The 23,446-nt window shown below is 41.0% G+C and overlaps 1 protein-coding gene across 1 annotated transcript; it reads left to right on the top strand.

Moving 5' to 3' along the window:
• The first annotated feature begins 489 nt into the window (after window positions 1–489).
• LOC132897966 (rho-related GTP-binding protein RhoN-like) lies at window positions 490–22,092 on the top strand. The gene is made up of 5 exons (XM_060939277.1): window positions 490–831; window positions 3,795–3,882; window positions 11,116–11,225; window positions 15,453–15,587; window positions 19,684–22,092. The coding sequence occupies exons 1-5, from the start codon at window positions 715–717 to the stop codon at window positions 19,918–19,920; spliced, it is 687 nt and encodes a 228-aa protein (XP_060795260.1). The 5' UTR covers window positions 490–714; the 3' UTR covers window positions 19,921–22,092.
• The last annotated feature ends 1,354 nt before the right edge of the window (window positions 22,093–23,446 follow it).

Below are 23,446 nucleotides of genomic sequence, written 5' to 3'. Positions count from 1 at the left end.
TGTCATGCAAATGAGCACCATTATGTGCCCGCCCTGCACCCAGAGTAACTGAGAAGGAAAAGTATGCACTTTCAAAAGGCCACACATTCTTCAAATATTGTCAGATCTCCACATGGAAGGCATCATTGGAAAGCTTAGAAACTGTACTTTCTGAATCTGTCAATAACTCAAAATGCCCCCGGGCTGACATGACATGACGTGATCTTGTGGGGTCGATTAAATGCTCAAAATGGCCAGAAAAATGTCTTGACTATATTTTCTATTCATTTTACAACTTATGGTGGTAAATAAAGGTGTGACTTTTCATGGAAAACACAAAATTGTCTGGGCGACCCCAAACTTTTGAACGGTACCCGGTTTGGGGGTTTTAAACGGCGCTGTGAATAATCCTGGTGTCTGATTGGCTGATTGTGCAACACGTGAGGCGGAGTTTTCGATGTGGAGGATAAAACTCCGGCGCTCTCGGCTCGCGCGCTACAGCTGGGAGGCGCGTGAGAGTGGAGGAGGAGGACAGCGCGCGCTCCTTCACGGTGAACAGCGCGTGGCGATGTGACAGGAAACAAAACGCACGCACGCGCACACACCTCAGGATTAAAAGCGCACCGACGGGACGTGACGTTGAGGTCTGTTTGCTTTGTTTGTCCTGCGCGTGCGGGGTTAACGCAGTGCCCGTGACTCACGCGCTGCTCCTCGGGAACGGCTTGTTGCTTGGTGATGAGTTCAGCGATGGAGAGTCGGGTCGCGCGCCGCTGTAAGATCGTAGTGGTGGGAGACTCGCGCTGCGGGAAAACCGCGCTGCTGCACGTGTTCGCCAAGGACTCCTATCCAGATGTGAGGACACACACACACACACACACACACACACTATTGCTTCCACTGCTTTTACACTACTGATGCTTATGCTTAAGTGTGTGTGTGTGTGTGTGTGTGTGTGAGAGAGAGAGAGAGAGAGAGAGAGGAAGGATGTTAGTGTGTTAGACCAGAGAATGTCATTGTCTAAGTCTCTCTCACACACACACACACACAGCAAAGGGACATAAAGGCACTGTGTGTGAGAGAGGATGTCAGTGTGTGAGTTAGAGCAGAGCACGTCATTGTCCAACACACACACAGTGCCTTTGTTCATTCTGTTCTCCTTCCTCTGTGTGTGTATCATTGTAGTGTGTGTTACTGTATCTGCTCATAAAGGCTGTGTTAAGTCAAGTCAAGTTTATTCGTACATTATATTATTTTAACAATAAACATTGTCGCAAAGCAGCTTTACAGAATTTGAACGACTTCATTTTATCCCCAACGAGCACGCCTGTGGCAAGGAAAAACTCCCTCAGACGACATGACGAAGAAACCTCGAGAGGAACCAGACTCAAAAGGGAACCCATCCTCATTTATGGCCCTTTTCCACTACCCTTTTTCAGCTCACTTCAGCCCGACACGGCTCGCGTTTCGACTATCCAAAAACAGCACGACTCAGCTCGCTTCAGCCCTGCTTAGCCCCCAAAACTCGCACCGTTTTGGAGTGGGGCTGAAGCGAGCCAAACCGAGCTGAGTGAGGCTGGGGGCGTGAGCAGACACTCCCCTGTGCACTGATTGGTGAGGAGGAGTGTCCTCACATGCCCACACACGCCCCGTGAGCACGCTGGGATCTGTAAACACTGTAAACCCGGAAGAAGGAGAGTTACGAATTACGAGAATTATGAAGCCTTATGCGCCTCGCCTCATCTATACGCTCTTGCCAGTATCTGTTGGCGTTGTCGGTGACAACAAGCCACAGCACCAAGACCAGCAACACTAATGACTCCATGTCCTCCATGTTTATTGTTTACTCTCCGGGTTGTGAGACTACCGCTTAAAAGCTCACTGATGTCACTGTTTGCGCCGCCAAACGACATCACCTGACGTCCACCCACTTTCGCTAACTCCACCCAATGTGTCCACCCACTTCCAGCCAGCACGGTTCAGCGCGGTTGTAGTCGAAATGCAACTCAAACAGCCCCGCTCAGCTCGACTCAGCCCAACTCAGCACGGCACGGCTCAGCCGCGTTGGTAGTGGAAAAGCGGCATTAGACAACATGACTATAACATTAATGGTTTTAACGTAAAGTCCGCTTCGCTGATGCTATGAAACCCGAGCACAAAACTGTCCACGATGACTGCAGTCCCCTAGCCTAAGTGTGACGCAACACGGGGGCCCGTTGCGAACTTAGTCTGGCAAGGCAAGCTATCTCCAGCTCTTCCAAGCTCCCGAAAAATCGGGAGCCAATCAACTTTGAGCATCTCCAACGGCCCTGGGTAGAGGCGTGTTCAAGGCAGTGACGTAGTAGAACTGCGACCGGAAGCCATAGATTGTTTACAGAATCTATGCCGGAAGCGCTTCGTTCACTAGAAACATTACGAACATGGAGCAGCGGCAAGCCTTTGATACAGCGGTAGATGCTGTATTGAAAGCGTTCAACGGGAAGTTCTCATTGAAAACGGAGCAAAGAGCAGCCCTGGAGGTATTTATCTTCTTCCTGTTACTCAAGCAGTTTCCATCGCGTCACATACGTCAGAGGAAAGAGTGATGTGATTGGTTTAAGCTTCGTCACAGCCTTTTCTGGCTTCGACCAGTAGGAAACTGAGGCATTTCAGGGAGGCGGGTCAACCACACGCTTTGGGAAACGGTTGGGCTTAATATCTTTGCCAGACCAATGCTCGCAGAGCTTTGAAGTTGCGTTAGCCAGACTAGCAGTCCCCAGCCACGAAAGCACCACTACAAGAGCCTAGAGCGTCCTCCAGGCGCAACCCCCAACTGTCCACGTAGGGCCGTCCTCTACAGGAGTGATGCGATGAGACTCCAACCAGACACGGCACCAGGATGGATCAGGCAGGTCCAAGGAGCAGAAGACGTCAGCATCTCGATCCCTCGATCAGAGGGACAGATTTGGGGGAGAAAACACAGGTTGTTACCGTAGGTATGCCCAATGTCACCTGAATAAGTAGGAACAGTATACATATTGCACTGAGTACAAGCAGGGACTCCGGCAACCAACTATGACAGCATAACTAAAAGGGGAGAGCCAGAAGGTAACACAGGCATGAGGGAGCCCCGGGACATAAAGCAGCAGCCACTACACCGTCAACAAACTCGAATGAGCAAGCGAGTGGGGGACTGACTGCATCCGTACATCCCAGTTTACCAAAACACTCTATGTCTGAGGACCCTCCAGATCTACTCCTTTACCTCATAAACACCATTAACACAAGGCTTGACTAAACAGATATGTTTTCAGCCTAGACTTAAACACTGAGACTGTGTCTGATTCCCGAGCACTACTTGGAAGGCTGTTCCATAACTGTGTTAAAGAGACGCGCAATGAATCTAACACCCCGTGACACTAACACACACCACCTCGCTCTCACACACACTGATTTGTTTGGTTTAAAATGTATAAAGTGTAAACTGGTCTGTCCTTAAGATGTGAAAAACACAAGTTACAGCTTCACCTCTGACACTGGAAGCTCCTCCCCCAGACGTTCAGTAAACGTCTCTTACAAAAACTTCATAAGGAGGATTTTTAAAATCTGTTCATGTGGAGCGTCTGCTGTACGAGTCTCTGTGAACGAGCGGTTACTACAGAAACGATAACGTATGAGAACGGGCCCGTTAATCTAAACCTGCAGTGATTATCAAAGCTGCTTTTATAGAGAATTAATCAATACCTGATGATCAATCAGAGTCCAGAAGTGTGTATAACTAATAAACAGGTATCTCAGTGTGTATAGTGTATGATGTGTCTGTGTGATGTGTGTTTCAGAGCTACGTGCCGACTGTATTCGAGAACTACACAGCGAGCTTTGAGATCGACAAGCGCCGCATCGAGCTCAACATGTGGGACACGTCAGGTAATACACACCCCTCCGTCATCACACACTCCTTCATCACACACTCCATCACACTCATTTTAACACTCCATCATACACTCCATCACACACTCCTTCATCCTCACACACTTGTTTAACAGCCATTCAGTTGAGGAATTGAGCTGATTCATCTTTCTTGATGTTTTACTCAGGAGGTTGTAATTTGTTTGGTCATTTCCGTTTGAGGAATAAAATAAACAGTCACATGGTGTCAGCAGGAGAATTGGAACATCACCATGATTAATTATTCAACCTGTCATTAATGTCGCGGTCATTAATATCACTGTTGTTAATATCACTGTCCTATCACAGTCATTAATATCGCTGTCCTATCATGGTCAATAATATCGCTGTCAGTAATATCGCTGTCGATAATATCACAGTCATTAATATCACTGTCCTATCGCTGTCATTAATGTCGCGGTCATTAATATCACAGTCATTAATATCGCTGTCTTATCACGGTCAATAATATCGCTGTCATTAATATCACGGTCGTTAATATCGCTGTCCTGTCACGGTCGTTAATATCGCTGTCAATAATATCGCTGTCAGTAATCTCATCTCATTATCTCTAGCCGCTTTATCCTGTTCTACAGGGTCGCCCCAGCTGACTACGGGCGAAAGGCGGGGTACACCCTGGACAAGTCGCCAGGTCATCACAGGGCTGACACATAGACACAGACAACCATTCACACTCACATTCACACCTACGGTCAATTTAGAGTCACCAGTTAACCTAACCTGCATGTCTTTGGACTGTGGGGGAAACCGGAGCACCCGGAGGAAACCCACGCGGACACGGGGAGAACATGCAAACTCCGCACAGAAAGGCCCTCGCCGGCCACGGGGCTTGAACCCGGACCTTCTTGCTGTGAGGTGACAGCGCTAGTAATATCAGCCATTAATATCACTGTCCTATCGCGGTCCGTAATATCGCGGTCCGTAATATCGCGGTCAGTAATATCGCTGTCAATAATATCGCTGTCATTAATATCGCTGTCCTATCGCTGTCATTAATATTGCTGTCATTAAAATACTTTAAACTTTGTTACAACACACTGCACTCTCACACTGCTCTGTCTCACACACTGCGCTCTCACACACTGCGCTCTCACACACTGCGCTCTCACACACTGTGCACTCTCTCTCTCTCTCTCTCTGTGGTTTTGTCTCTGTGCATCTTTGTAACTCTTTTTGTCACTCTGTCTGTGGGCCTGTCTGCTTTCTCACACACACTGCTCTCGCTCTCTCTCACACACACACACACACACACACACACACACACACACACACTGCTCTCTCTCACACTGCTCTCTCTCTTTCTCTCACACACTGCTCTCTCTCACACATACTGCTCTCACACTGCTCTCTCTCTCACGCACTGCTCTCTCTCACGCAGTGCTCTCTCTCACACATACTGCTGTCTCTCTTACTCACGCACTGCTCTCTCTCACGCACTGCTCTCTTTCACACACATACTGCTGTCTCTCTTACACATGCACTGCTCTCTCTCACACACTGCTCTCTCTCACACACATACTGCTGTCTCTCTTACACACGCACTGCTCTCTCTCACGCACTGCTCTCTCTCACATGTACTGCTCTTGCACTGCTCTCTCTCTCACACGTACTGCTCTCGCACTGCTCTCTCTCTCACACGTACTGCTCTCGCACTGCTCTCTCTCTCACACGTACTGCTCTCTCACGCACTGCTCTCTCTCTCACACGTACTGCTCTCACGCACTGCTCTCTCTCTCACACGTACTGCTCTCGCACTGCTCTCTCTCTCACACGTACTGCTCGCTCTCACACGTACTGCTCTCACCCTGCTCTCTCTCTCTCTCTCTCTCTCTCTCACACACACACACGTACTGCTCTTTCTCACACACGTACTGCTCTCACACTGCTCTCTCTCTCTCACACACACACACACACACACACACACTGCTCTTTCTCACACACATACTGCTCTCACACTGCTCTCTCTCTCACACACACACGCTTCTCTCTCACACACTGCGCTCTCTCACACACACGTGATCCATATTTCATCACAAAATGTTCATCACACTGACACCACACTACTATCTCATTTATACACACTAACAAAGACAATTTCTCTCTCTCTCTCTCTCTCTCTCTCTCTCTCTCTCTCTCTCTCTCTCTCTCTCTCTCTCACACACACACACACACACACACAGACACAGAGTATCAGACTACTGGCACAGTAGTGTGTTATTAATTGATGAGCTGTAGAAGATTTTACACACATAGAGAGAGACAGACAGAGAGAAAGTGAGATAACGCCTGGATCAATTACTAAGAGTGAAAAGAAGGGTTTTAGATAAAAGTCGAGGGTTTGGAAAGATGTGTGTGTGAGTGAGAGAGAGAAAATGAGGATGAAATCGTTGAATACTCTTTGTCCTTCTAATCCAAAAGGGCATATAAGTGTGTATACACACACACACAGAGTTGGATAGTAATCGTTCCCTGCCAGTTTTCCGGTGTACAAGATGCACTTAAAACCCAACAGGGATTTTCGACTGACTCCTGCTGTACACACACACGCACACTAATCTGACTGATGGTTGCACATTCTGCTTTTCCTTCATCTATAATTCAGGAGAAGCCACGGGACGCTTCCTGCTTCTACACACTCCTGAGTGTGCACTATTGAGCACCGAGTTTATTCATTTATCAAACATGAGCGTGAGATTAGATTTCTCACTTCGGACTATGACACACTTCATCGTTATCTGTTCAGGACGGTGAGTTCTGATTGGCTGAGAGACGTAGGAATGAAGTACATTGTGAATTTTAACATAGGAAGCCCAACCCATGAGTTCATGCTCGTTAACGTCAGAAGAACACTGTTGCTAGGCAACTGGGGCATATGGATACGAGCATATGCTAGCTAATGACCACGGCAAATTAGCTCATTTGCTCAAGTTTGTTTCAACTTTATTACCTAAAAGGACAAAAACAATACAGTCACACAGAACAATAACTTGTTAGATATTCCATGTACCGTTTATATATATATTAAAAAAAAAAGGCATACAAATGGCCTCTCCACACTCCCATGTAGCTGTTATGAGTTGTATACAGACACAGTGATGATGGAAATAAAATAAAAATGTCAGGACTATCAACATTTACCTCAGATGTATTGAAAAAGCACAAAGAAAAGCCACAGAACCATTGTAATTACACAGTTAGCATGAGGTGCTAATTAAACTTCCACAGAGTCGGCTATATTGAGAAGCTGTAACATGGTACAGTATCATGACGGAGAGCGTGGATTATTGAGGGGGTCTGATTATCCGAAATAAGACTTTGTCCTGCTCCAAAGGAAATAACAAAAAAAAAATACAGAGAAAACTTTGAAGACTATGTTTTGATAAATCTGTAAATCACCATGTACTGAATCATTTTAAGAATTAACTCTAAATTATCCAACCCTGATTTTCGAACACCCCTACAACAGACTGTACCATTTCTGTCACAGCTGTTAACATGCCTCAGGCGCTCTGTTTTAAATGACTTTGTTTGGGGGCTTTTCAGTATTTTGAGAAATAAAAGCCTTAACTAAGCAAAATTATCTTTCAGTTAGAAAAAAAGTCTATAAATACACTTAATAATCTTGTATTTATTATCTCCTAATGAGAAATATGGCTTAGATTTGAAAATTTGTTACAGTAAAATAGTGATCAGTAACATAATTATAATTACTATGTTAATTAATCCTGAAAAGTTGAATAAACCTGTAGAACGGTTAATCATAATCACCTCGAATAAACTGATCAAGTATGTGTTCGTTGTCTGATAAACATCAGCGATTAAACGTCCTTTAAGACGGTGAAGGGAAGGTGAACGAGAATGGAAAAATAAAACCAGCAGGTTCGTCTGTAAACCTGTAAGGTAACAAGTGTTGCCAGGCAAAACAAACCTCACCCGGCAGTCTGGCCTATTCACCTTACAAGGTGAATCCGTGACCTTCAGTTTGATATTTCAAGGTCAACATTCATGGTGCTAAATGAAAGCCCATATGGGACTACCTATATGTTGATAATGGTAATATTTCTCAATCATCAGCTGTCAGGTTATAGTCCTATGAAAATCCATGACCTTGAGTTTGACATTTCAGTCATTCAAGGTCAAAGGTCATGGTGGCAACTGAAAGCCCATATGGGACTTCTATATTGATAATGGTAAACATCTGTCTATCATTAACCATTTTAAAGTTATGGGCCTCTGAAAACCTGTGACCTTGAGTTTGACCTTTCAGGGTCACTCATGGTCAAAGGTCATGGTGCCAAATGAGAGCCCTTATATGGCTTTCTATATGTCAATAATATTAAGTATCTGTCTATCTTGAACTGTTTCACAGTTACGAGCCTCTGAAAATCCATGACCTTGTGTATGACCTTTCAGGGTCACTCAAGGTCAAAGGTCATGGTGCCAAATGAGAGCCCACATTTGACTTCCTATATGTCGATAATATTTAATATCTCTCTATCTTGAACCATTTTTCAGTTATGAGCCTCTGAAAACCCATGACCTTGACCCCTGACATTTGACCCCAACCGCTAAGAAAACTATGTACCCCATCATGTAGCATATCAATGGAAGCAGAATTGAAAGATGAACATTTTGGATTTGGTTTGAAGTGAATATGAAGGAAGATATTGCAAAAAAAATTGACCTTTTTGGTCACGCCTGTCCAGATGACCCTCTAACAATCAACAATGCAGTCACGACACGAGTTGGAGGTTCTATTTGAGATCAGTGCCCATCTATCCTGAAAGTTTCATGAAGATTGGTCCAGTCATTTTCCCGTAATGTTGCTAACAAAAAAACGAAGAAACCTGACCAAAAACAATACCTTGTCCTGCTTACTCTGTAGCAGCAGAGGTAATAAAAGTCTTTACACACTTTTGGAATGTCTGTGAATGAGATGTGTCGTGACTGCATTGTTGATTGTTTGTTAGACAAGTAAAAGTATAGAAGGAGAGCTTATCTCAGCGCTAAATCACTTTCTGTTTTTAGAGCAAGGATGAAATTCTTTGGAAACAATCATTTTTGATTAGGGTGTGATTCTTTCTCTGGAATCATAAACTGCTCAAAAAAATCAAGTGTTACTAAACAGTTTTATTAAACTCTTATTTTTTTTCTCTCAGTAATAGAAATGAAATTAAAACGCTTAAAGTTCATATTGGAAAAATGAGTCATGTAAGGCTTCTGAGTGTGAACTGAGAACTTTGTTAATCTCTTTAACCTTCTTTCACTGCTACCTGAGGAGGACGTTATGTTCTGTCGCTACGAGCCCTCGGGTGAACAGGTGTATGTTTACTTGTTCACTTGTTTCCTCATTTAAACCTTCTGGCATTTGAACAGGAATAAAATCATGCCATTCCTGTTCTTCAGCTCCTTAATCACCTCAATGTCACCTGGGCTGCATTTAAGCACTTGTTAATGTGCTCGCGCTGATCTACAGCTCAGTTTTAAATAACATCTCATTTTCCACCTTCTGGTGTTCGGTCGTAAAGATCGTTCCGTTATTTAGCAGCTCGTATAAAGTCAAAGTAAATAACGATCCAATCAGCAATCAGAAATTACATTTACATCAAGTGGAAATATCCTGAACATAGATGACTTTGATATTTTTCATTCCACCACAGCGCTCCTGAATTCTGGATTGTGATTGGTCAGAAGGTGTTGATTGATTTCCTATAACAGATAAAATTCCCTATAATGGATGAAAAATGCTTATAAAATAGTTAAATTGTTGTGGTCGGTTGTTGATTACTTTTCTCCAACAGCATGACACATGGTGCTTTATTCATCATTCATAAAAAAAGTGCCTTTTTCAAGAAATAAAATCATAAATAATATTGGAATAAACTATGTTTTCTGTCTGTTATTGAAATGTGAATAAATTCCAGATAATTTAACTTGATCAGATATCTGGGTGATGCACTGGCATCCCATCCGCTGTGTATTCCCACCTCACCCAGTATTCCTGGGATAGACTCCGGATCCACTAGGACCCTGATCAGGATAAAACTCTTACTGAAGATGAAGTTAATGTTGCGTGCAGTAAACGTCAAGGGCAAAACTCACCCAGGAGGCGTTTCTATAATCAGACTCGGTTCCCTTTACGAAAATAGCAACAAATATTGGAGAAGGATGAATTCAATATGAATAAAAATGTAATGTTTTAGAACAATAATTTTAGTTCTCACCATGGTGTGACTAATTGAATCAATTGTTCAAATTGCTTTTTAATCCTTTCTCCTTCACTCTTTTCAGGTCTAAGCCTTTTCATCTCTTGACGAATAATTGAACTTTATTACCATCACAGGCACAAAATAAAGGAAAAGAAATCACGACTCTTTTTTTTTTTTTTTTTTTAAATCCCCTCCCTCAATTCAGAGTGTCACAAAGACGGCCTTTAACTCGCTCGGCGTGTTGCCATGATACAGTTTTCTACAAAAGCTGGAAGAAGCGAAGCTGAAAACATGTTTACATATGTAGTAAAATAAAGAGAAGGTGGGAAGAAGTGAAAGCAGATAAATAAATCCTCTGAGAGAGGGCTTTTCTGTCTCTAATTATGCTGCTCTTTCGCTCCATTTATCTCCAACACTTTCTGAACGTGGCCCTGATGCTCCCGCCTTTAATCGTCACGATGAAAAGAAATAAACGCCCGCTTGTTTTGAGTTCAGTCGTATTTCTCCCCCTCTTTTGTTCCTCAATGTTGTTTGTCGTAAGTGTCGGAAAGCACTCTGGGAACTGTGCAGAGCAACGGGCATTTTTAATAGCGGTTTTATGGACGGTTGTAAAAGTGCAATTGTGGTAAATTCCCCGATGAGCAGCCCATGCCTCATTTTTAATGTGTGAGACGTTGAAACCCAACAATCAAGAGGTGGGTTGTTTGGAGATTCTTATTCTTGTAGAACAAATGACAAAGACCAAAACTAAAAATGAATTCTGATGTATTTTATTCTAGGTATTAAAATCGGTATTGCTATTAAAGTACGTTTATTCATTTGGCTTTTTTCCAGAAGCAAAGTGAAGCAGAATACAATCGAACAGTACACATGATGAAGAAATTATTGAATAACAAGATTTACTGAAGGAAATGATTTTGGATTAGTTTTTGCAAATTATTGTGCAGCAAGTAAGTGTGTGTGTGTGTGAATACGTATTTAGGCTCACCGTACTATGACAACGTACGGCCATTGGCTTATCCGGACTCGGATGCTGTTCTCATCTGCTTCGACATCAGCAGACCAGAGACACTGGACAATGTGTTAAAGAAGGTACACACACACACACACACACACACACACACACACACACACACACACACCTGGCTGAGCAGTACAACATATCCATCCCTTATAGAAAAACCACATGAACTTCACATGTGATTTCTCACATGTGAAATATGTGGAAAATGTGTTTTGCACATGGGAAACATGTTATTTGCACATGGGAAACATGTTGTTTTGGCCCAATTTTATGTGAATCACATGTGGGAATGTTTTACACATGTGGTAACATGTTTTCCACATGTGCTCTACATGGTAACACATTACAAAATCTGATACCATGTATTCCACATGTGAAATACATGGGAAATTAATGTGTTTTTTCTGTAAGGGTAAGACGACGACTCACAAAAACGATAGATTCTTGTTGAATGATTTTTTTAAAGTGAATCATATAAACTGATTCATAAGCCAGAACGAATTAAACGTATTTGTCTCCTGCACACTAAAGGAACCGGATGTTTCGAACTAACCCCTGAACTGATCACAGTACCAAATCAAATAAATTGCAACGTATCATTTACAGTGGTGCTTGAAAGTTTGTGAACCCTTTAGAATTTTCTATATTTCTGCATAAATATGACCTAAAACATCATCAGATTTTCACACAAGTCCTAAAAGTAGATAAAGAGAACCCAGTTAAACAAATGAGACAAAAATATTATACTTGGTCATTTATTTATTGAGGAAAATGATCCGATATTACATATCTGTGAGTGGCAAAAGTATGTGAACCTTTGCTTTCGGTATCTGGTGTGATCCCCTTGTGCAGCAATAACTGCAACTAAACGTTTGCGGTAACTGTTGATCAGTCCTGCACACCGGCTTGGAGGAATTTTAGCCCATTCCTCCGTACAGAACAGCTTCAACTCTGGGATGTTGGTGAGTTTCCTCACATGAACTGCTCGCTTCAGGTCCTTCCACAACATTTCGATTGGATTAAGGTCAGGACTTTGACTTAGCCATTCCAAAATGTTAACTTTTTTATTCTTTAACCATTCTTTGGTAGAACAACTTGTGTGCTTAGGGTCGTTGTCTTGCTGCATGACCCACCTTCTCTTGAGATTCAGTTCATGGACGGATGTCCTGACATTTTCCTTTAGAATTTGCTGGTATAATTCAGAATTCATTGTTCCATCAATGATGGCAAGCCATCCTGGCCCAGATGCAGCAAAACAGGCCCAAACCATGATACTACCACCACCATGTTTCACAGATGGGATAAGGTTCTTATGCTGGAATGCAGTGTTTTCCTTTCTCCAAACATAATGCTTCTCATTTAAACCAAAAAGTTCTATTTGGTTTCATCCGTCCACAAAACATTTTTTCCAATAGCCTTCTGGCTTGTCCACATGATCTTTAGCAAACTGCAGACGAGCAGCAATGTTCTTTTTGGAGAGCAGTGGCTTTCTCGTTGCAACCCTGCCATGGATACCATTGTTCAGTGTTCTCCTGATGGTGGACTCATGAACATTAACATTAGCCAATGTGAGAGAGGCCTTCAGTTGCTTAGAAGTTACCCTGGGGTCCTTTGTGACCTCGCCGACTATTACATGCCTTGCTCTTGGAGTGATCTTTGTTGCTTGACCACTGCTGGGGAGGGTAACAATGGTCTTGACTTTCCTCCATTTGTACACAATCTGTCTGACTATGGATTGGTGGAGTCCAAACTCTTTAGAGATGGTTTTGTAACCGTTTCCAGCCTGATGAGCATCAACAACACTTTTTCTGAGGTCCTCAGAAATCTCCTTTGTTCATGCCATGATACACTTCCACAAACATGTGTTGTGAAGATCAGACTTTGATAGATCCCTGTTCTTTAAATAAAACAGGGTGCCCACTCACACCTGATTGTCATCCCATTGATTGAAAACACCTGACTCTAATTTCACCTTCAAATTAACTGCTAATCCTAGAGGTTCACATACTTTTGCCACTCACAGATATGTAATATTAGATCATTTTCCTCAATAAATAAATGACCAAGTATAATATTTTTGTCTCATTTGTTTAACTGGGTTCTCTTTATCTACTTTTAGGACTTGTGTGAAAATCTGATGATGTTTTAGGTCACATTTATGCCGAAATATAGAAAATTCTAAAGGGCTCGCAAACTTTCAAGCACTACTGTAGCGAAATTTACAAAATGATGGAAAAGAAAAGAATCAAATTATGAAAGCAAACAGTTGTCTGAATTTCATGACAAACCGCAGTTTCAGCAACAGGCCGATTTTGTTAAGTCCATGTAAATTTGGTACGGCACTGAAAAGAAATGACAAAACCAAACAAATTTGCTCGAATGATTCCTCGGACTGATCCTACACCAAGTGTGGTGTGACGTTTCTTCAGTTCCCTGCTCAGTTTTAGTTCCTACCTGCATTTAGTTCTCACATTAATAGAAGAAAAACTTCTAAGCGTGGTTTCATCTTCTCCTGTGATATACAGCTTCTCATTATCATTAAATGTGTATCGAGACATTACAAGGCAAAATGAAGCTTGGAGAGAAGTATCAGATCGTCTGTCTCTGGGGCGTGTATGTATCTAGGACCGTTAACTTGCTATGCTAATCTAATCGGAGAATGAAGCCAAGCACGTACCACATAAATCACACAACAGATTTACTCACTAATTGATGTGCATTCAAATAATCAGCTTTAGAAATTATATATAGCTACTTTCTCATTGGAAATAAAGACAAAAACCCACACTGGACAGGCCACGCCTATGGAATCAATTTTGTGCCAAAATGTTCATACAATACTTTTGAAATATCAAACAAAAACGACAAATCAAAATACACAAAAAAAAGTCAATTTTTTTAAACTGGCAAACAAATTATTCGTGTAATCGTGCAAAATATCAGTCTATTACTCTTCAGAAACCTTTTATTTTTGTTCCGTGACTTTCTCAGTTTTGTTTGACGTAATTTATTTTGGTTGCGATTCCAGCTTTCTCGTTTGCGCTCCCTGACTTTTTGCTTGCAGTTTTGGCACAAACTTCACGTGTGGGTGGGCTGTCCAGGAATGCATTCCCATTGGCTAACTTGTGTTTGACTGACAGCTACGCTCAGCGATTCCCCCGGAAGCTGTTGCGGCCATTTCCTACTCGGATTCTGGCGGCCTGTTTGACGAGTGACCGATCCATTGACGGTAAACAAGGATCGAGTGGACTTCAGTGGCGACTATGATATTGAATTAATTCAACAAAGTGTAAGTACGGGACAAATGTGTTGTATGTGTTGCAGTAGTGCACATTATGCAGGTGTGTTTAACGTTAGCAAGACAGCTATTATATTGGGTAGTGGAGCTAAGGCTAACATTTGACTTGCCACGAAACACCTGCATAATGTGTACTACTGCAACACATACAACACATTTGTCCCGCACTTACACTTTGTTGAATTAATTCAATATCATAGTCGCCACTGAAGTCCACTCGATCCTTGTTTACCGTCAATGGATCGGTCACTCGTCAAACAGTCCGCCAGAATCCGAGTAGGGAATGGCCGCAACAGCCTCCGGGGGAACGGCTGAGCGTAGCTGTCAGTCAAACACAAGTTAGCCAATGGGAATGCATTCCTGGACAGCCCACCCACACGTGAAGTTTGTGCCAAAACTGCAAGCAAAAAGTCAGGGAGCGCAAACGAGAAAGCTGGAATCGCAACCAAAATAAATTACGTCAAACAAAACTGAGAAAGACGCGGAACAAAAATAAAAGGTTTCTGAAGGGTAATAGACTGATATTTTGCACGATTACATGAATAATTTGTTTGCCAGTCTAAAAAAATTGACTTTTTTTTTTTTTGTATTTCGATTTGTCGTTTTTGTTTGATATTTCAAAAGTATTGTATGAACATTTTGGCACAAAATTGATTCCATACACGCCCACAAATTACAGCAGGAGTGATCAAGATGCACATACATGAGACATGAGCGACTGGGTCAATATTCTTTTTATTTCCCTTCTTTTGTTCCTGTCTATGCTCCTCTCTCACTTTCTCTTCAGTTGTGTGTGTGTGTGTGAGAGAGAGAGAGAACGTGATACTCCAGAGTATCAAATTAGTTTTTATATAATGCCGTTGCCTCAGGACACAGAGTTAATAACTGCTGTTTTGAAACATAATCACGCTATAGAAGGAATGTCAGGTGTTTTGACACGCAGGTGTGTGTGTGTGTGTGTGTGTGTGTGTGTGTGTGTGTGTGTGTGTGTGCGCAGTGGCAGGGTGAGACACAGGAGTATTGTCCCAATGCAAAGGTTGTGTTAGTGGGCTGTAAGCTGGACATGAGGACGGACCTGAACACACTGCGAGAGCTGTCCAAACTCAGACTGATCCCTGTCACACACGAACAGGTGACTGACATTCTCTCTCTCTCTCTCTCTCTCTCTCTCTCTTTCTCTTTCTTTCTCACTCAAACACACACCTCTATTCAGACACACTGCTGATAGCGTGGTCACTAACAATACCACAGTGTTTCTCATGGATATTTAATGAGAAAATGTTCTGAGGTTCAGAGATTTTATGGGTTAAAAGCAAAGTGAAGTGTGTGTGTGTGTGTGTGTGTGTGTGTTATACATTGTGTTGATGAAGAATAAAGTCTAAATAATTGGCAGTTAATTTGACTGAGCCCCCGTGTTAATGTACATTCCTGTTCTCAACGCAATACTCATTAATGCTAACAGTAGCTGCTCGCTAACATGCGCTAACCTGACAGGATTTCTCAAAGGTTTATAGTGTATTCATACATTACTTAGTTTTACTCCGAACAGTAGCCGCTAGCTAACAAGCTAACCTGCATTTTGTCTGAGAGAAATTTTATATCGTATTAATACATTTTTCTCATCATTAACGCTAATAGTAGCTGCAAGCTAACACGAGCTAACCTGACATTTTGTCTGAGAGAAATTTTATATCTATTAATACATTTTTCTCATCATTAACGCTAATAATAGCTGCTAGCTAACACGATCTAACCTGACAGGATTTCTTTTTTTTTTTTTTTACTATATTCATAGATAATTCTCATTGTTATTGCTAGTAGTAGCTGCTAGCTCACCTGACAGGATTTCTCAGAGGTTTATAGCGTATTCATACATTTCTCAGTTTTACTCCTAACAGTAGCCGCTAGCTAACACGCGTTAACCTGACATTTTGTCTGAGAGAAATTTTATATCATATTAATACATTTTTCTCAACATTAACGCTAATAGTAGCTGCTAGCTAACACGAGCTAACCTGACAGGATTTCTTTTTTTTTTTTTTACTATATTCATAGATAATTCTCATTGTTATTGCTAGTAGTAGCTGCTAGCTAACCTGACAGGATTTCTCAGAGGTTTATAGCGTATTCATACACTTCTCAGCTTTACTCCTAACAGTAGCTGCTAGCTAACACGAGCTAACCTGACATTTTGTCTGAGAGAAATTTTATATTGGATTAATACATTTTCCTCATCATTAACGCTAATAATAGCTGCTAGCTAACATGATCTAACCTGACAGGATTTCTTTTTTTTTTTTACTATATTCATAGATAATTCTCATTGTTATTGCTAGTAGTAGCTGCTAGCTAACCTGACAGGATTTCTCAGAGGTTTATAGCGTATTCACACATTTCTCAGTTTTACTCCTAACAGTAGCCGCTAGCTAACACGAGCTAACCTGACATTTTGTCTGAAAGAAATTTTATATCTATTAATGCATTTTTCTCATCATTAACGCTAATAGTAGCTGCTAGCTAACATGAGCTAACCTGACAGGATTTCTTTCTTTCTTTTTTTTTTTATTATATTCATAGATAATTCTCATTGTTATTGCTAGTAGTAGCTGCTAGCATGAGCTAAACTGACAGGATTTCTCAGAGGTTCCTATTGCATTCATACATTTCTCAGTTTTACTCCTAACAGTAGCCGACAGATTCCCTGACAGAATTTTTATATCATATTAAGGCATTTTTCTCATCATTAATGCTAATAGTGGCTGCTAACTAACATGAGCTAAGCTGACAGGATTTTAAAATTATATTCATAGATGTTTCTCATTAACAGTAATACATACATGTCAACCTTTGGTCAATCAAACCTGTATAACCAACCTCCAAAATCCGTATTTCCCTTATAAAATCCGTATAAGATGCAAATTAAAATAATTTACCTAAAATTTGAATGATAATTAACAATGATATATCCAAGTTACTTTTTATTCAATATTAATAACAATAAACCTTCAGAATGAATACAAAGCTCCAATGTTTGACAAAAACACAAAGTGTCACTCTAATGTTCTGAATTGTACTCCATGACAGCTTTTTTTAGCAGTCTGCACCAATACCTCACTAGGCTGCATGTCACAGCAAGTGTCTGTGTTGATCTTGCCGGAGTGCCCATTCAGAATCTTTTAAATACGCGTTTCAAACAAAATGTTACTTCCGGGTTGGCGGGATTCTCGCAATGCGGTGTGCGCATGATCAAAAGTGGAACGAAGTCTCACTACCACAAGATAACGCGCGATTTCATAAGACTCTTTACTGGCTGTTTGTGCTTTCTGTGGTGTACAGTACGTTTGTAAATGTTATGCGCTCTTTTATCATTGTGGGAATTGATTATAGCTCTAAATAAATATTGAAGTTTTTTTAAAGAATCCGTATAACTTTATTTGTACGCCCGTATACTACGTTTATTGAATCAAGTCCGTATAAAATACGGACATTCCGTATAGGTTGACATGTATGGTAATAGTAGCTGCTAGCTAACATGAGCTAAGCTGACAGGATTTCTAACAGGATTTATACATCACACTCATCAATATTTTTTAAAATGTAGTTGCTAGCAACCACGAGCTAACTACACAGGATTTCTGAGAGGATTTATGTTATATTCATCTATGTCTCATCATGAGCGCTAATAGTAACTTCTAGCAAACATGAGCAAACTTGACAGGATTTTTTTTTTTTACCATATCGATAATTCTCAATGTTATTGCTAATAGTAGCCGCTAGCTAAGGTGCGCTAAACTGACAGGATACCTGTGAGGATTTTTAAAAAATGACTCCCATCATTATGGCTAATAATGACTGCTCGGTAGCAGTGGCGGCTGGCTCATAGGGGGCGCTCGGGCGCCGCCCTCCCAGATGTGGAGGGGAAAAAAATATAAAATATATCGATATATTTTTACAAATTTTATTATCAGTGTCAGTTTTACTTAATAGTGTGTGCCTACATGCGATCTGAATTATTTAAACAACATTTCCACCAACTGACTCTCATTCAATGGTGAATTTCCACCGACAGACGCGTATCATTTCTCTTCTTGGGCGCTCGGCAAAGCGCCCCAGAAGTGCAGCGGAATAGCCAATCGTGTATGGTTGCTCGGGAAAAATCATAAATATTTGGCCAATCAGCATCGCCGAATTTAATGGTTTTGGGGTGCTGGAAATTTCGCCCCTGCTACAGAAAATGCATTTCTCTCTCTCTCTCTCTCTCTCTGATGTTCAAAACTAGACTTTTGGTTCATATTGGACAATAATCACACATCTTTCTTGTCATAGTTTGTATTCACAACAACAGTGTCAACACTGTGTTTCACTCCCCCTCTCACTGTCTCGTTTCACAGAAATACACCTAGCTCAGAACACACACACACCTCATTTCATAGTCACTCTCTCACACAGAAATCTTACACTCACCTTCGAATCAGACACACACACACACACCACCTCACTCAGTCCCACACTCACCTTAGAAACCTTCCTCTCTCTCTCTCTCTCTCTCTCTCTCACACACACACACACACACACACACAGTTGATTTGTATAGATTCAGCTGAAATCATACCCTTGCTGTAAACTTCTCTCAAGAACTTGAGTATTGTATTGTATTTGAAACCGTTCCTTTCCAAAGCATAAATGGAGCCTAATATAGCTGTAAATTGTTAATTTACTTTATCTGTAAAACTGCTGATTTTGAGAAGGAAATTAAATTATTATTGTGGAATTGTCATTTTCTGACTGTTCATTTGAATGCTTATACTGGACTAGGCAGGGAAATCTACTGGCACACACCAGCCCCACCAAGAATTTTTTTCACCAGCCGCCACTGCTCGGTAGCATGAGCTAACCTGATAGAATTGCTGAGATGAATCTCTAGTTTTATTTAATAATCTTTGTAATCTTTAGTGGCTCATATGATCATGGCAATTTTAAGTCATATTTATAAATATCCTTAATAGCTAATGCTAGTCAGTTAGCTAGTATAATTGAACCAGATCACAATTTACTGACACATTTTAAACATGTTCATAATCTTTTATGCAGATTTGGCTTTCATTTACATTTAAAATGTTAAATTTTTAAAAAATGTTACTTTTACCATTCAACACCTCGGCATTTGATTTAAAAAAAAAAATTGCAAATACTTTTAAAATGTTAACTCTGTCCTGGTCCCTATCTAGGGCAGTTCTCTGGCGCGGCAGATCGGCGCCGTAGCTTACGCAGAGTGCACGTCCAAAAACTCAGAGGACAGTGTGCGGGACGTTTTACACATCGCCACGGTAACCTCCGTCGGTAACACCCAGCGACTGAAGCGCACCGGATCACGGCGAGGCCTCAAACGCGCGTCCCAGAATCCTCAGCACTCCGAGATCCTGGAGCGACGCAAAGACCGAGCAAAGAGCTGCACGCTGATGTAGGGGTCGTGACCCCATGACCTCTTGGTCTACAACAAGAACTCGCTTTATATTTAGTTTGATTTTTTTTTTTTTGAGCATTAATTTTGATATTGATAGTCAGGGTGTAAGTTACAGACGCTCGAGAGCAGATGTATTTATTGACTTTATTTTTTTAGCACTGGATTCGGTAATGAAACCACAACTTTTTTTAAACGTGTGTGTACATATAATTACTTTCTTTTTTTTCTTTTTGGAAGCCTTGATGTATTACTATTACTTCAATATATTTATTAACGTCTGTGTTATTTTGGCTTTTTTTTTTTTTGAGAAGGAGGTTGATACTAAAAGGACTAAGAAAGTGTATAAATATTTTTGTGTTGACTCGGGACGGCCGTGCTGATGCAGGGGGACAGACTTTACTGATTTATTACATTTTTATTGTTAATTTAGTTTCTTGTTTGTTTGGGTTTTTTTACATCTTTTTGCTGATGAGCTTGAGACTCGAAGGAGAAGAAATTTCGACATCTCAAAAGCCCAGAGTAAATCTCCAGATTAAACTGTTGGACAAAAATAACAAAAACTGAGATTTAATGGACTTTTATGTTCATGCTTCATGTCACTTTGGCAGCTTCCTGCATGCTGATGTGTGAATCTACACAAAGTTTAATTCCTGTTTTTGTTGTTTGGTTTGTTACTCAGTGATCTGATCATGTAGGGGCTCAAGACGCACTTTATTTTTTATTATTCCTCTTTATATCACTGTATTACAGTTGGGTTTTTCACTGTTGGAGACAGACACATGGGCAGGACAATTGGAAATACACTGGCCACTTTAATAGGAACTCGTTCTCGATTCTTCCTGTTCTTGGCTACAGGAGTGGAACCTAGTGTTCTTCTGCTGTTGCACGCTGAGATGCTTTTCTGCTCACCACGGTTGTAAAGAGTGATTATATGAATTACTATATCCTTCCTGGCAAAAAAGCTCAAACCAATCTGGCCATTTTCCTCTGAGCTCTCTTATCAACAAGCCCTTTGTTTCCACCCACAGAACTGTCGCTCACTCACTCAGTGTTGTTTTTTGTTTTTCGCACCATTCTGTGTAAACTCTACAGACTGTTGTGTGTGAAAACCCCAGGAGATCAGCAGTTTCTGAAATACTCAAACCAGTCCATCTGACACTAACACCCATGCCACAGTGAAAGTCGCACTTTGAGATCCCAGTTTTTCCCATTCTGATGTTTGAAGTGAACATTAACTGAAGCTCTTGATTTGTATCTGCATGATTTTATGCATCAAGGTATTGGCTGATTAGATAACTGTATAAAACAGCAGGTGGGTGGGTGTTCCTAATAAAGTGGGCAGTAAGTGTATTTTATAGGTTATATAAAAATAAGGAAATATACGTTGGAACCATTTCTTTTTATTTTGGTTAAATTGTTTTGGGGAAGTTCAAAAAAATATATTTAGTGAATGTTTTTTTAACCTCCATGCAAGTGTAAAAGAAATACCGTATTATAATAAAGAAACAATACAAAACGTCAAGGAAAATCTAGAAAAGGAAGCTGGTCTGTGACATCATTTCCTGTTTTCCTGCTGAAAAGACTTTATTTAGGACTAAAGAGATGAAAAGGAATCATTTTTGTTTGACAGAAACACCTGAGATTTGCTGTCGCGAGGTTGTTACAGATGGTAAAGATGCAAGCGTTCATATGGAATCTCTCACACACGATTGGACAATAGGAAACTGGTGGTCTGTGATGCAACTTCCTCTTTTGTAAACGTCTCCACACCTTGATTTGATTAAGGATGTACAGTATTCCAGGACTGTAGCACAAAAGTCTCATTTTCTTTAACCAAAATAAACTCGTTCACATTTTGAAGGTGTGCAAAAAGCAGGAGTTTGTGTTTGATGATTGTCAGTGCTGTGATGTCATTTCCTGTCTGAAGAAACCCTTTGTACTGAAATGACTGATCATGACACAAAATGAACACACACACACACAAATGTAGTACGAAACTACATTTTAACAGAACTGAAGGTTTGCCTCTGGATGTTGTGAAATTTCAATCAACAAATAAATAAATAAAACAATGAGCGCGCAGGATGAACACAGCATGAGTGTTTAACACTGCAGCTTCAAACAATTCTCATAATTTATCATTGTGTGACTGAAATAAAATTGTTGTTGCGCAGTTATGTAATAATTATTGTATAATAAATAATTTATCACTAATAATTCTATTAATATTTAATGTGGTTTGAAATTTTCTCAGCTGAATGGAACGTAGTGATAAATAATTACATTTCTGGAAAATGACTTCATGTCGATTTTATTTATACATTAATAATGGATAACTAAAGTATCAGTGTTATAACATCTATAGAAACATCATGCAGATTTTAACCTCATGAAGTTTTTAAATTTATAATCAGAATACATTTCTGTTCACTTCTAGTGTTTCTTTGCCATATTACAACTTTAAACTGAATAGTTGCATCTCCTAAATTAACTAGTTAGTAAATTTAACACAGTTACTAAATTAAAGTGACAAATATATAAATAAATAAGACAGGATTTAATAGGATCAATTGGATTTTTACCAAAAATAATAATAATTAAAGCCGCTAGCGGCCTTGACGGGCCCTCGCACATGTGGTTCTGCAACCCAGGACATTCCGCCACCCAACAAAACAGTCACATGTCATATATTCATCAAATGTTCAAAGGTGATGTGCATGTTGCAAATGCCATGACTGCTTGACGGATGAGAGATAGACAAAGACTGTGTGTGTGTGTGTGTGTTTCTGTGGTGTGAAAATGTACATTTATATATGTACAAAACTATACATGTGTCTCCTTATCTCTATCTCACGCTGGAATCTTAAGTCATCTTAGCTTTCCTGTGTCTGCAGTGTGTGTGTGTGTACATGCAGAGTTTTCATATGTCTGCAACAAAATGCACAATGATGGCAGGTCACTATTGTTGTGTGTGTGTGTCTGTCAGAGGGAGAGAGAAAGTGTGTGTGTGAAAGAGAGTGTGCTCATAGATGTTGCGTGTGCATGTGAGTGCATACTTGTGAGTGAGTGTATGTGTGTATGCATAAATATGCATATGACTGAGTGTGGGGCCGCACGATGGTGTAGTGGTTAGCACTGTCGCCTCGCACCAAGAGGGTCCGGGTTCGAGCCCCGTGGCCAGCGAGGGCCTTTCTGTGCGGAGTTTGCATGTTCTCCCCGTGTCCACGTGGGTTTCCTCCGGGTGCTCCGGTTTCCCCCACAGTCCAAAGACATGCAGGTTAGGTTAACTGGTGACTCTAAATTGACTGTAGGTGTGAGTGTGAGTGTGAATGGTTGTCTGTGTCTATGTGTCAGTCCTGTGATGACCTGGCGACTTGTCCAGGGTGTACCCCGCCTTTCACCCGTAGTCAGCTGGGATAGGCTCCAGCTTGCCTGCGACCCTGTAGAACAGGATAAAGCGGCTAGAGATAATGAGATGAGATGACTGTGTGTGTGTATGAGTGTGCACAGAATTGTATATGTTACCC

This window comes from Neoarius graeffei, chromosome 14 (genome assembly GCF_027579695.1).
Source record: "Neoarius graeffei isolate fNeoGra1 chromosome 14, fNeoGra1.pri, whole genome shotgun sequence".
Lineage (NCBI taxonomy): Eukaryota > Metazoa > Chordata > Actinopteri > Siluriformes > Ariidae > Neoarius > Neoarius graeffei.
This window is presented reverse-complemented; position numbering and strand designations above follow the sequence as displayed.

Excerpts from the sequence above, each read along its gene's own strand:
- LOC132897966 (XM_060939277.1), top strand. The coding sequence starts at position 715 with ATGAGTTCAGCGATGGAGAGTCGGGTCGCGCGCCGCTGTAAGATCGTA. Across the intron at positions 832-3,794 it reads CCAAGGACTCCTATCCAGAT|AGCTACGTGCCGACTGTATT; the intron begins GTGAGGACACAC and ends TGTGTGTTTCAG. Across the intron at positions 15,588-19,683 it reads TCCCTGTCACACACGAACAG|GGCAGTTCTCTGGCGCGGCA; the intron begins GTGACTGACATT and ends GTCCCTATCTAG.